Below are 14,427 nucleotides of genomic sequence, written 5' to 3'. Positions count from 1 at the left end.
AAGCGTTTAAGGCACAGCTGAAATAAGCAATTAGAAATAAGGGAGACTGAAAAGAATATCACATTAAAGGTAAAACATGCAGAATATTTTTCCAGTACTACAACTGTAAAAGTGGGACAGGTTAATAATAAATGAATGCCTTCTTACAGTGCTTTATCTGTGTAAGAATTATAAAAGCAGGAAGAAACACAAGAAATTTACAAGTTAATAAGGAATTTCTAATAGAATATATTAAATAAATAGTACGCTTTATACTAAATAGCAAACCTACAGATGTTTACTAGGGAAGACATCAGTATCTCCATCATGCCCAATGTTATAAAAGTGTTCCATCCATGTTGCAGAGCACTGCCGCTTCTGTGAGTCACTCCTGTGAAATAGCTTATGGGGTTTTCTTTCTTTACTGGAGGGGTTTCCTGCCAAGCCTAGATAGAAGCTGGGAGCTGGGCACAGGCTGCCAGGCTAACCAACATCACTGTCCTGTCAAAGGAGACTTAAACAGTACCAGTCCACAATACTGAGGAACCAGCCTGCTACCAGTCCACAATACTGAGGAACCAGTCCACGGCTCTGTGGTACCAGTCCAAATTACTGAGGAACCAGCCCACAGCTCTGTGGTACCAGTCCACGGTAGTGAGGAACCAGCCCACAGCTCTGTGGTACCAGTCCACAATACTGAGGAACCAGCCTGCTACCAGTTCACAATACTAAGGAACCAGTCCACGGCTCTGTGGTACCAGTCCATGGTACTGAGGAACCAGCCTGCTACCAGTCCACGATACTGAGGAACCAGCCCACAGCTCTGTGGTACCAGTCCACATTACTGAGGCACAATGCTGAGGAACTAGTACCAGACTGCAGCACCAGTCCCAGCTCTGCGGAACCAGTCTGAGTTTAATTTGCATTCTAATGAATTCCTCCATTTTTAATTTTATCAATAAATACCTGCTGCCACCATGAATATACCATGAAAGATATTGTTTAAGCTGTTTACTGTTAGCAGGGATTCACAGAATACTCTATCAAATTTGCAAATGTTTTGACAGTGATGACAAATCTGGCTGTGTCTTTCCTGAAGCGTTATTACCGTCAGCCTGTATCATTAACTTGACAGAACAGGGCTTTTATGCAGAATCTGTCTTTTGCCTTGGAATCTGAATGTAAGTTGAAGGATTTGGGGAATTCTGGTCCATATGAGAAGAAATGAAGGAGAACAGTATCTGGGAGAGGAGGAATATGACCCTGATGTTGGGAATGATTTCAAACACTGCCCTGTGTAAAATTTTATGAGAGATTTACAGAGATTGAGATCCCCACCAGGAATTAAATAGGCAGATTCTTGTCTTTAATTTCAAAGCAATAAAGTACTAAGGAAAAGCCTGAATAAAAGTGCCTCCATCTGTATTATGAGATTTTCTAGAACAATATTAAAACAGAACTTCAAATAAACTGTTTGTATGTTGTGTGAATTTAAGATTTTAATTAAAATACTCATCACCCCTTTCTGAGAATAGGAGAACACCCATTTTCCAATAATCTTGAGATTGACACTTATTTGTTTTTCCTTTTTCGTACAAATATCTTGCTGGCTGTAAGGGATTTGGCAAATAATAAAGCCATACATCACATCTATAGGCCTTTCTACAGAATTGCCACATACATCTTTCCAGACAAGCCTCATGATTTATTTCCCAAGCGACAAGACCTGATGTTTGTATCATCCGACTGCTTTGGAATTGCAGAAATGAACTGATGGTATCTTCACACGGCAGTGATACAGTACAGGCATTAGGGCCCCATGTCTCCAGGTCAGACTGCCCTGGCAGTACAGCAGAACGCCGGGAGTGTGTTTACCCATGTGTGTCTCTCTGTTTGGCAGAAACACTCTCGTGGACAGGTCCTTCTTGACCTGGTGTGTGAGCATCTCAACCTGCTGGAGAAGGACTACTTTGGCCTGACGTTTTGCGATACTGACAGCCAAAAGGTTAGTCCTGTCTCGGGGAATACAGGCCTGGTCATTGTGAAGCCCACGGTAGGTCCTTGAGTACAAGTTCAATTCAATTCAATTCAGTTCAGTTCAATTCAAGGTGCTTTATTAGCATGACCGATTGGTGCAATCAGTGTTGCCAAAGCAAAGAAAAAATGATATTCACATGAAACAAAAAAAAATAAAAGTAAAATAAAATCTACAGACATTTACAACAAAGACATATCATAAAATATTTACATATACTGTAGACAGATGGAGCATTATTGGGAGACAGACTCACTGTTCCTCAGGCTGTGACAGGAAATCACATACTGGGCTGCCAGTTCAACTAAGTTCCCTCCTCCCTCTCCCAGTAGGATTGGGACCCGTTGTGATTCTGGCAGGTGTGGGAACTCTGGGTTAAGATTTCTGAATTTAGGGAAGGATGTTTCTCTAATCCCAGAGTATCTGTCACAGTGCAGTAGGAAGTGCACCTCTGTCTCTATCTCTCCCCGCTGGCAGTGGGAGCACAGCCTGTCCTCTCTGGGCAGCCAGGTCTGCCTGTGTCCAGTTTCTATGGCCAGGCTGTGGTCACTGAGCCTTTACTTCGTCAGGGTCTAATTCTTTTTGTTAAGTTCAAGTTCTCTCTCTAGTCCTGCAGTTTCCAGTCTTCGTCGTAGAAGAGCTCTGTGTTTTCTGGTTTTAGTTCCAGCAACGTTCTGGACGCCCCACAAACTGATTTCACTTTTGTTTCATAGTTGTGCCACTACATTTTGGTGACCATGCCTTTTTTTGTCGCTGCTCTAGTGTTGTGGAATGACCTTTCTCAGACTGTACGAGAGACAACTTCTTTCACTCTCTTCAAATCTAAACTTTAAACTTACCTTTTTATCAAGGTCTACATCTGATTTCCTACGTCTGTGAAAACCTCTATGCTCTTGTTTTTTGCTTCGTTTATTTTGATTGTACTAATCTTTTTCTTTATTCATGATGTACAGAGTCCTTGGGTGTGGAAAGGTGCTTTATAAAAACATTTTTTATTATTATTATATATTTTCTTTCAGCTCTTAAAATATTTTATGGGGTTTGTGATTGATATCGACCCTTGTGCCAATTTCTGAGGTTCAGAACTCCTGTCCACCAGGTGTGTGATCAGCAATATGAGCCCACTGGACTTGAACAGAAGGAAAAACACTTACTCAGGGCACATTTGACACACTGTCTTTCCCACCTGTGTCTATTCCTCATCAATTGATCACCTATTAAGAGCTGTGTAGCCAGGAATAAGGGATAAGGGAGCAAATTCTTATAAGGCAAGCTAGGGAGACACAGTCTTAAAGGTTTTGGAAATAACATAGGTTTACTAGAGTATTTTCATAACCAAGGCCCATGTATTGCAGAATAAAAGTCTAAACAAATAAGCTGGTCAGGTGCAGGCACCAGTCAACCCGGGTAATCAAGGGAGAGCTGGAACAAAAACCAGCAGAGGAGCTTAAGGACTGGGATTTAGAACCACTGACTTACAGCATGGTTCGTCTCTCCGGGGTCTCTGGGTGCCTCTGGGTTTTCATTTCCAGCTAACCTGTCAGGTATTTAATTGAGCCCTTATTTTGAACTAACCGTAATCTGCATAGCTGGAAACCTTATCCAGTTCATAGACAGTATTGCACTGAATTTTAAGATGCGTAGTGAGAAATCACAATAGGAGATATTATGATGAAATATTTTAGTATATTAGTAACTTCCAAGCTCATAAGTAGTATACTGTAGTTCAGGGTTCAATTAAGTAAGGATATACCAACAGGTCTGTGACATCCTTCCTGAAAACATAGTTACAAATTTAGAATAGTAATAACAACAGGAACAGCACAAGATGAACCTCAGGAACTCTGGATTTGTCGCTACATTTACCCTACAGAGCAAATAAATGACACCAAACACCACCCACTGACCAGCTGACTGGCAACATGACCCCCGAAACAGCTGCTCTCTTCTTTTGTTCTTTTGCTGAACCTATAGTTGTTTGCTGAACACTGTAATTGTCGCTGATTCATTCCCAGTTTGCCCCTGAGTGAGACTGAGTTTAAAAGGAGTTTAATAGCCTTGTCATTCTGTCTTTATGAGTCTGCCTTCAGGCAATTATGTCCTGATTGTGTGCTGGGCTTTGGGATTTATTTCTCCTTCTCTTCAACACACTCCTACGCCACTGATCGAATAGCTCCCCTCCAGTGCTGTTACTGGGTGAAAATGTTCCTCTCGGTTAATGTTGTGATCCATTAACCGAGAGCACCCCGCTCGGTCTGTTCAGACTGGGCTGTGTGTGGGGACAAGAGCATTTTACAGACTGGGTTTATTCCAGTCACATCACCGCTGGTTTGTAGCAAACCGAATGGAATATATTCTGTATGATTGCTTAATTGGCCTGGTTTTTTGGCAGTTCATGAGCCTTATTAAACCTGATGGGCAGCAATTTGGTATTGGGGGCGAAGACAAACTTTATGCAGTGCTCTGAAGCCCATTTCTTAAACACTTGTGCAATGCTGAAACAGTTCCCACCTCACTTACTCACTTAATAATCAATATTAACAATTCTTTGGCTCATTCTATTGGAGTAGATGTGTACAGGCAGATAGCAAAGTCAGATGCAAAATTAGAGAGCTGGCTGTCGGGATAACTTAAGACTGGACTTTATTAGACTATGCTTGTGATATAACATAACCACACCAAGAAATTAAAGGTGAAGGACTGAAAAGATCAGAGGATGATGACAAAAAAAAATCCCCTGTAAAGGAGTGGGATTTTCGAAAGTGAATTCAGCTCCTTGGGCAGATGGTGACCTTAACCTGTGTGCGCTTGATTGAAATGTCATTTCTGAGCTGAATGTTCGAATTGTAACTCCATATGGAGAAGGATTTATTCCATTATGGTTTCCTGAACTATGACAGACCTGTAGCAGATAACACAACAATCAGTCCTGTTATTCCCTGAAGACAGATGAGCTGGAACAATGAATTTAAAGCAGAAGCTTTGGTGTCTAGGGTTTGAGACATTCTGTGAAGATCCGAGCACTAAAATTATGAACTGCTCTTGGCCTTTCAGACGTTAAATTGTATCAATCACATCGTTCATTGTTTCAGCTCATCAATTTATTTAGCAGGCCTGCTTACTCAGATTGGGAGGCGATTTTTCTGCAACAGTGACATCCACAGCGTACTTTCGAATTAAATCTGAAGCATATAACAAGGCTGACGATGTTTTTGCCCTCGTGTTAGGCTAGCATTTGAACTTGGGTGAGTGTTCTTCCCTGCAGTGGTAGCCGTTGTAAGGCTGTACAGTAGCAATTATCTTTAGGGGAGGATGGTCATGTGTGCTTTTGACTCGCGTGGGTTGGTGTGTATTGAGCCCAGGTGTGGTCAAGAGACCCAGCAGAGAAGGCGTGTTGGACAGGGGTGAAGGCACCTGTCTGGGCATGTCTCCTGAGCTGCTGCGCCTCTGATGCAGGAGGAGGCAGCGATGCAGATCAGACCTGCTGAGAGGAGTCTGACAGTGCAGTGTGGGGTAGTTTAACACTGCGGCTGGGCAGCAGATGCTCCAATTTGCACTCGCTGCCCCGTGCTGAAGATCACAGCAGGGCAGGCGGATTCCTTCACTCACTCAGTAAACGCAGGCAGGACAGGCTGCCACTTGGAAGCTGGAGTAGCCAGCCAGCTGAGGTATTTGAATGCAGTCTGAATGTCAGGGGCTGGCATGCCTGGGGGCTGAAACCGGTATCAATTTGAATTTGTCTTCTGTGTTTCAGAACTGGCTGGACCCCTCCAAAGAGATCAAGAAACAGATCCGCAGTGAGTGTCTTTCTTACTGGGTGTGTCGCTTGCGTTCAACCAGGCCTAACCCTGGAGAAAAGCTGCTTACAGTTGAAGTGGTTATCTTCCTATAACCATCTCTTGACACCAAGATTTAAAACAAAAACAAGAAATATCCTACTTTTACTTCCTTTGTATTGTTCCAGATAGGAAATTTGCTTTGCAGGCAGGTAGAAGACACACAATACATTTAACAGAAGATGAACCCACTAACATATAAGAGACATACATGTGGGATAAGAAAGAAAAACACTTGTGTGAAAATAGAATCAAATATACAGTCAATTGTGCAAATTAAGGAGGTTAATAGCTGTGATAATTAAAGATAACTTAGATCTCTTGCATCTGAGTTTAAATAGTAGTTTAAATCAATGCCCAGATGGAAAGATGCCCAGATCCAAGGGGAGGTCACGCAGTCAGTGATTATATAGGCACTGTCTGCGAGCTGTAGCTGTTGTGCACCAATAATTTTGCTTCGCTTGTTAGCAATAGTAATCTCTAATTGCTTTGTGCTTAATGCTGATGCTCCCTCAAACTTCCTTCTTGAAGTGGGTATTTTGTTGAAAAACCAACAAAAACAGAGCCGCAGCATGGAGACAATCAAGACTGTCAGAAGTTTTCAGTAATAGCAGTGTCAAGGTACAGAGGCCATCTTCCGTTGACCTAAATGCTCTCTTCATTTTTTATCAATGTGAAGCGGAGCTAGTTTGGGCACGGTGACGTCATCGCCCTCCCTGCGCGTAGCAGGGACCTCAGCCGCCTGGGGGTGGGGGAGGTCTCCTTTAGCTCATGCAGCTGGGTCCCTGTTGCGTTACGCCGGAGGCCCGGCTTCGCGCCCCAGGTATTGCGGGACGAAACGGGCGGGGTGGAGCGGCGGAGGGCACGTGCCCGCGCGGAACTGTGACAGTCCCAAATGTTAAACATAATGTTGTCACCGGTACGGTGGCTCTCTGTGGGGTGCACTGTGGCTCAGGATCTGTGCCTGTGGCTGGAAGGGTGCTGGTTCGTATCCCGCAGCCGGCAGAGGAATCCTACTCTGTTGGGCCCCTGAGCAAGGCCCTCAACCCCACCTGCTCCAGGGGTGCTGTATAAAATGGCTGACCCTGCGCTCTGACCCCCAGCTTCTCTCCCTGTCTGTGTGCCTCATGGAGAGCAAGTAGGGGTATGAGAAAAGACAAATTCCTAATACAAGAAATTGTGTGTGGCACAATAAAGTGATCTTATAAAGCCTAGTTTGCAAGATTGAATAGCTGTGTACCAGCAAGTGTGCAGTGAGATTCAGACACATTCCACCACTAACGCCACTGAAACAACACTTCCACAGTAAGAGAAAAAAAGTCCCTTTTTGCTTTAATGAGACTGGAAAAGCCCAACAGAACCTGACAGCCTGTCAGAAACTAGTTTTCTCAACACGCGGCCCTGCGAGCCCTTGTTGTTCTCAGCAACTGTACTCAGCTTGTATTCTTGTCTCCCCGTGTCTCCAGCTGGCCCTTGGCACTTCAACTTTGCTGTGAAGTTCTACCCCCCTGACCCCTCTCAGCTGACCGAGGACATTACCAGGTAGGCACAGGTATCATGGGCCCCCTGCTGTGCCTCTCCGTCTTCCTGCACTCTTCAGTTCCCTCTCTGACCTCCGCCTACGGGCTCTGTTCTCCTTCTGCTTGCTCTCTTCCTCCTGCCCACTCTCTCTCCTCCACACTCCCCCTCTCTGCTGTCTCAGCCTGGCCACACGCCTTCTCAGCCAGAAGCAGAGCCAAAGAGAGCTCTAGAAACTTAGCAGCCATTCTGCATCAACACATTGGAGTTTGTGCTCTGAGTATAATGTACAGCGGTGGAGGATCGGCGCCTCACTCCCAAAGCCATCTAAGGCTTAGTTAGGACTGTATCAGTGTTGTTACCACCTTTGTAGCCCAATTTTGTCAGGTCTCAGAAGCTACGGAAGACTGGGCTTGGTCAGTAACAGCATGGGAGACCTCTAAGGAAAACTATGTTCCTGCTGTAAGTGGTGCTGGTAGACCAGCAGGGGGCACTTTTCTCTTTGGACCAGAATTTATGGACCAGTTCACCAACACAGGGAGGAAGGACACTGTGCTGTAAGACGTGCTATCTTACTGCTTGGTTATGAAAGGTTCATTGACACTGTAAGGCTAGGGGTGTTAACCCTGGTGCCCTGACTAGATTCCCATCTGGGCATGAACAGCCTTGTCTCCCTTAAAGTGCTTTTCAATTTAAATTAAGGGGGGAAATTTCTCAGTTCTGCTCAGCTGGTTCAGGGGGAGATGACGTGGGTGTGTGTAAATGCTCTGGGATCCTGCGAAATGAAATGCTCCGTATAAAAATTGCAAGCCAATTTGCTTATTACCACAAAATGCTATTTTCGTAGCTCGTGTGACAGAAAGGGAGGTTTCTCATTTGATCAGCCTGTAGAGGAACTCAGAGAGACTGCTGGTTAAGGTCTATAGTCTGGAAATTCGAGGTCCTAGGCTGTGATGTTGTTATCAGCCTACTTCCTGCGTGGGGAGAAGTTTAGTCTGTGGGTATCCTCAGTTTCTCACACACACCAAAGACCCTGCTGGCTTGCAAGATCTCTGCGAGTTTTCTGTTGTTGACATGTTGTTGACATTCTGTTGTTGTATTGTTGATTGCGATGGTGTAATTTATTGTATCCTAATTTTTTTTCCTTTCTTTTCGTTAATCGAATCCCTATAAATTCCTGTCCTTCTCCTCTTCTATCCGAGCTATAATGAGCCTGCAGACAAAGCATTTCATTGCGGACAACAGCGTTGAATTATGCTGTACTGTTTGTGCATTGACAAATAAACCTTGATTGATTAATTGATTGGAGAGTTGCACCACTCGTCCATTCGATTAAGACTCTGCTGCAGGCACTGTGGGGCTCACAGCATGAGAAAAATGGCAAACGGCTCATTGGAGCGTATTTCCAAGAGAAGATGTTTGCTTCTGTAGTGATGGAGGGCTTCCAACGTTAGGCTGAGCTCGATGACAAGTCAATATTCCATACTGGGGTGTAGAAAAAGAAACAATATCAGTACTGGATTTGAAAAAATACACTTGTGGACAGGCCCTCTGAGAGCTCAGATGAGGCCCAGACCATTTCACATTGTGAGGCCTCCTCATTGTTTGGGAAGGGGGTAAAAAATATTTTAATGTAAAGAATGGCATGATGGGAAGATTAAGGCGGGCATGTTGAAACTTCTAAAGAAGGGTAGATTTGGCACTGAAAGGGGGACGTTTTTTCACTGGTGGACTTCAGTCGAGAATCACGGTATATGGTAAAAGTTCCAAATTCAAGTCGGGAAACACAGCCAAAGGGTGCAAGTGGAGGACCATGCACCCTGGGCTAAGGTGAGCTCCCCCCAGTGAGGTGAGGCCTGGCCCAAAAGACCCTGCTGTCCCCCCTTCTCGTAGGCCCTGCTTGTGGAAAGAGGTCATGAGCATAGATTTAAAAATGGCTTTTACAATTTGACCCCCTATAGTGCTGGTTATTAAGGGTTTAATGACACTGTAAGGCTAGGGGTGTTAACCCTGGTGTCCTGACTACATACCACTCTGGGCTTGAACAGCCTCATCTCCCTTAAAGTGCTTCCCTATAGTGTTGTTGCCCTTCCCTGTGGTCTTCATCCTTCCTTCTTTCACCCCGTTCCTCACTCCTGGCCTCACCCTGCCTCTCGCCGTCCTCTCGCAGGTACTACCTGTGCCTGCAGCTGAGGGATGACATCCTGTCCGGCCGGCTGCCCTGTTCCTTTGTCACCCACGCCCTCCTGGGCTCCTACGCCGTGCAGGCCGAGCTGGGGGACTACGACCCCGAGGAGCACGGCACCGACTACGCCAGCGAGTTTCGCTTCGCCCCCAACCAGACCCGCGAGCTGGAGGAGCGAGTCATGGAGCTGCACCGCAACTATCGGTACCATCGCTAGGGCCGGGGGGAGGTGATGGCCCTGCGTTCAGGGGGCTCGTCCGGCCGCAGGTTCTGGGTTTCGGAAAAAGTGGTTTAGCGCTTTTAAGAAGGAGGTTAGAATTAGGGTGACCGTGGTTAGTATTGCTGCCTCGCGGGGCTGGGGTCGTGGGTTCGAATCCAGGGTTTGTGTGTATGTGCTGTCTGTGTGGAGTTGGTATGTTCTATATTTCTTCTGGGTGCTCTCGTCTCCTCCCAAAGAAAAATGCAAAAGAAAGTCAAAAAGGCATGCTGGTACGTTAACGGCCTTCTGTCAAACCGGCCCTGGTGTGGGTGTGTGTGTGGATGTGTGTGTGTCTGAGTGTGCCCTGTGATGGACTGGCATCCCATCCAGGGTGTAACCTGCCTTTCGCCTGCTGTTTGCCAGGAGAGGCTTTGGCTCCACCTCAGCCTTGTATTGGATAAAGCAATTAGAAAATGGATAGATGAGGGTTAAAGGTTCTGCTTTATTTGCCTTATATAAACTTTTCTGAATGATGAACCCTCAAAATACAGACTGGGAGCCCTTACAGATTTGTAGTATAGTGAAATACGTCATTGTGTTACTCATCCAGGACAAGTGGCAGTTCATGAGAGCCTTGGTTTTTTGCACTAAATGAGTACAGGATACAACAGTGAGACAATATGAGTAACTGAAATGAATCCGAGCATGTTCTTTTTAAGAACATAAAAACATACAGTGGTGTGAAAAAGTGTTTTCCTGATTTCTTATTTTTTTGCATGTTTGTCACATTGAAATGTTTCAGATCATCAAACAAATTGAAATATTAGACAAAGATAACAGAAGTAAACACAAAATGCAGTTTTTAAATGAAGGTTTTTATTATTAAGGGAAAAAAAATCCAAACCTACATGGCCCTGTGTGAAAAAGTGATTGCCCCCTAAACCTAATAACTGGTTGGGCCACCCTTAGCAGCAACAACTGCAATCAAGCGTTTGCGATAACTGGCAATGAGTCTTTTACAGCGCTGTGGAGGAATTTTGGCCCACTCGTCTTTGCAGAATTGTTGTAATTCATCCACATTGGAGGGTTTTCGCGCCTTAACCGCTTTTTTAAGGTCATGCCACAACATCTCAATTGGATTCAGGTCAGGACTTTGACTAGGTCACTCCAAAGTCTTCATTTTGTTTTTCTTAAGCCATTCAGAGGTGGATTTGCTGGTGTGTTTTAGATCATTGTCCTGCTGCAGAACCCAAGTGCGCTTCAGCTTGAGGTCACGAACAGATGGCCGGACATTCTCCTTCAGGATTTTTTGGTAGACAGCAGAATTCATGGTTCCATTTACCACAGCAAGTCTTCCAGGTCCTGAAGCAGCAAAACAGCCCCAGACCATCACACTACCACCACCATATTTTACTGTTGGTATGATGTTCCTTTTCTGAAATGCTGTGTTACTTTTACGCCAGATGTAATGGGACACACACCTTCCAAAAAGTTCAACTTTTGTCTCATCAGTCCACAGAGTATTTTCCCAAAAGTCTTGGGGATCATCAAAATGTTTTCTGGCAAAACTGAGATGAGCCTTTATATTCTTTTCGCTCAGCAGTGGTTTCCGTCTTGGAACTCTGCTATGCAGGCCATTTTTGCCCAGTCTCTTTCTTATGGTGGAGTCATGAACACTGACCATAACTGAGGTAAGTGAGGCCTGCAGTTCTTTGGATGTTTTTGTGGGGTTTTTTGTGACCTCTTGGATGAGTCGTCGCTGCGCTCTTGGGGTAATTGTGGTCGGCCGGCCACTCCTGGGAAGGTTCACCACCGTTTCATGTTTTCACCATTTGTGGATAATGGCTCTCACTGTGGTTCGCTGGAGTCCCAAGGCTTTAGAAATGGCTTTATAACCTTTTCCAGACTGGTAAAATCTCAATTATTCTGTTTCTCATTTGTTCCTGAATTTGTTTGGATCACAGCATGATGTCTAGCTTTTGAGGATCTTTTGGTCTACTTCACTTTGTCAGGCAGGTCCTATTTAAGTGACTTCTTGATTGAGAACAGGTGTGGCAGTAATCAGGCCTGGGTGTGGCTAGAGAAATTTAACTCAGCTTTCCAAAGATGTGATAAACCACAGTTGATTTATGTTTTAACAGGGGGGGCAATCACTTTTTCACACAGGGCCATGTAGGTTTGGATTTTTTTTCCCTTAATAATAAAAACCTTCATTTAAAAACTGCATTTTGTGTTTACTTGTGTTATCTTTGTCTAATATTTCAATTTGTTTGATGATCTGAAACATTTCAGTGTGACAAACATGCAAAAAAATAAGAAATCAGGAAGGGGGCAAACACTTTTTCACACCACAGTAGTAATGACAGCAAACGAGAAGATGTTACTTGGTCAGTCTGGCTTGTCCAGCTGTTGGCAGGTTATAGGCCTTGTGATGTCATCCAATTATTTCTTGATATATCCCTGGGACTTCAACATTACTGTGTTAGATGGCAGGGGTAAGAGGCAGGACAGGATCTGCATTGCAGCTGCAGAGAGAGTCTGCAGTCTCTACTGTGTGTTCACCTCTGCATGTGGCTTTACTCAGACTCACTCAGACGTGGAGAAACTTGTATTCTAGGGTGCTTTCAATCCGTGCTTTAAATTCTGTTTATGGATCAATCCGTATGATTTTGGCCCAAGTCCAAAGTTGAAATTAGTTCATTTGTGGGCCCCTATACTGAAGAGAAGTCACATCCAGTCCGCCTCTGATAGCGAGGAGCTCCTTTTAATACATTCTCACTTCAGACATCTTTAGTCACATTTTAAAGATGAGATTTCAGTGATTGATTTAAAGCACAGGGTTGAGAACCTGCTCGGACAAATTCTATTGCTCAATCCAGTTGGCACGTAGGTCCTTGTATAACCTGTTTTTTTTATTCTTAATGAGAATTCTGTTTTCTAGAGGAGTTGTCTTACTTGTGCTGTGATTGTTGTTGTGTCCAGGGGCATGATACCTGCTGAAGCTGAAATCAACTTCCTGGAGAACGCTAAGAAGCTGTCCATGTATGGGGTAGACCTGCACCATGCCAAGGTAAGCATCCTGGTCACGTTCAAGAGTCCGAGCTTCCCATCAACCACTGCGGCCCAGTACCTGCTGGAGCTGTGCTCCCTCTGGACATCCTGATTTCTGATCCCAGACCAGTCTGTTCCTGCCCTCTCTGTGACTGTAAAGGAGTGAATTAGGCCATCCAATGTCCAAACAGCAAATTACCAAGACCTTGGTGTTAATATTGCAAATAGACGCATGCTACACTTTCTCCCTCTTTCTTCTCTTGCCGATTTTATCCCTTTGTTGTCCTCCTCTTCTGCTTCTCCTCATTTAACAACTCCCCACGCACACTTCAACACCCCGCCCACTCGCTCTCTCCGTCTCTCCCATGGGCAGGACTCCGAAGGCATCGACATCATGCTGGGAGTGTGTGCCAACGGGCTGCTCATTTACCGCGATCGCCTGCGGATCAACCGTTTTGCCTGGCCCAAGATCCTGAAGATCTCCTACAAGAGGAGCAACTTCTACATCAAGATCCGGCCAGGCGAGGCAAGCCCTGGGACCACACCGGCACCGCGCACAGTCACCGCCTCTCCCCGCGTTGAGATTATATCTCTGAAGAGCCATGCTCTGGCATGGTCCAGCTGTCCAAGAGCAATGTGACCTTTGAGGGAATGGGTCTTGCTCCTGACAGTACTCGGACTTCAGATGTCAGCATCATAGCTGCACTGTTTAGTGTAGCCTCAGCTACAGCCTGTTGACTCAGGACACATTGGAGAGTGAGAATGGGAGACCATCCTGACGAAATGAATAGGAACTGTGCAGTCATAGACGACTGTTAATCAAGCAGTGAATTCACTTTAGTCTTGGGATAAAGCAGGGATTTGCAAGGGGGAATGGAAGTTTTGGATCTATGTCTCCTTGTATGAGACGACAAAAGGGAAGTGTAGAATACAAAAAAGTTTGGATGGTGTTGTAGTTGTCCTCCTGTGATGGCTGCCCTGAAATCCTGGCCTACTTTAATACCTCCTCTCAGCATGCCACACCTTGGCTGCAGTGATATATAGTAGGAAGGACGCAGTGGAAGTGGGGTGTGGTGTCTCCCAGGACTGCTCCCGCAGGAAGGTCTACAATGGGAGAGGAGACTAGGATCTCTGGCTCTTCCAGAGCTCCATGCGGTATCTTGCTGCAGTGTGTTTTATTCTACCAAGGGTGGCCTCGTTCCTTCAGCTCAGGCAAGTCACAAAGGCCTGTGAAAAGAGTCAGGACCACAGCATAAAGAGGTGCTTTTTCCAGGTCTGGGGCAGCTGCCAGCATTCTTGTCACGTAGCCGAGTTTCAATTGTGATCATGAGATGCTGAATAGGAATGTGTGCTAGGAAATACCAAAGCAGTTAAGACTTACACAGCACCGGGGCGAGGGGATCCGTTTTCTTGTTAGTTAAATGGTTGTTTGTTAGTTTTCCTTTTTGCCTGTTTCGCTGGTGCTGGCCATGAACCCCACTCTTTCTCCCAGATGCGCTGGTAGATGATAGCTCAGGGGGCTAGCTCACAGCTTGTACTTCAGCGCGTTGCTCCAGAGCTCAGAGCGTTCTGCCCAAGGCCAGCAATAAATAATTGTGAGCTCTGTGTCTCCTGCAGAGTGAAA

General features: G+C 45.3%; 1 protein-coding gene across 20 annotated transcripts in view; it reads left to right on the top strand.

Annotated features, from left to right (window-relative positions):
• LOC102685625 (band 4.1-like protein 1) overlaps nt 1-14,427 on the top strand; it is a 102,357-nt gene that overhangs the window by 52,401 nt on the left and 35,529 nt on the right. For all 20 annotated transcript variants that reach the window (XR_011181764.1, XR_011181763.1, XM_069179589.1 and 17 more), the window contains 6 exons: nt 1,880-1,984; nt 5,769-5,811; nt 7,317-7,392; nt 9,539-9,757; nt 12,735-12,822; nt 13,177-13,329. Coding sequence is in view for 18 of the 20 variants with exons in the window: in XM_069179589.1 (XP_069035690.1) it covers nt 1,880-1,984; nt 5,769-5,811; nt 7,317-7,392; nt 9,539-9,757; nt 12,735-12,822; nt 13,177-13,329 (684 nt within the window). In the remaining 2 variants the exon portion in view is untranslated. The remainder of the gene's footprint in view (nt 1-1,879; nt 1,985-5,768; nt 5,812-7,316; nt 7,393-9,538; nt 9,758-12,734; nt 12,823-13,176; nt 13,330-14,427) is intronic.

This window comes from Lepisosteus oculatus, chromosome 16, assembly GCF_040954835.1.
Source record: "Lepisosteus oculatus isolate fLepOcu1 chromosome 16, fLepOcu1.hap2, whole genome shotgun sequence".
Taxonomy (NCBI): Eukaryota; Metazoa; Chordata; class Actinopteri; order Semionotiformes; family Lepisosteidae; genus Lepisosteus; species Lepisosteus oculatus.
The sequence above is the reverse complement of the archived record's forward strand: the minus strand, read 5'-3'. Positions and strand labels throughout refer to the sequence as shown.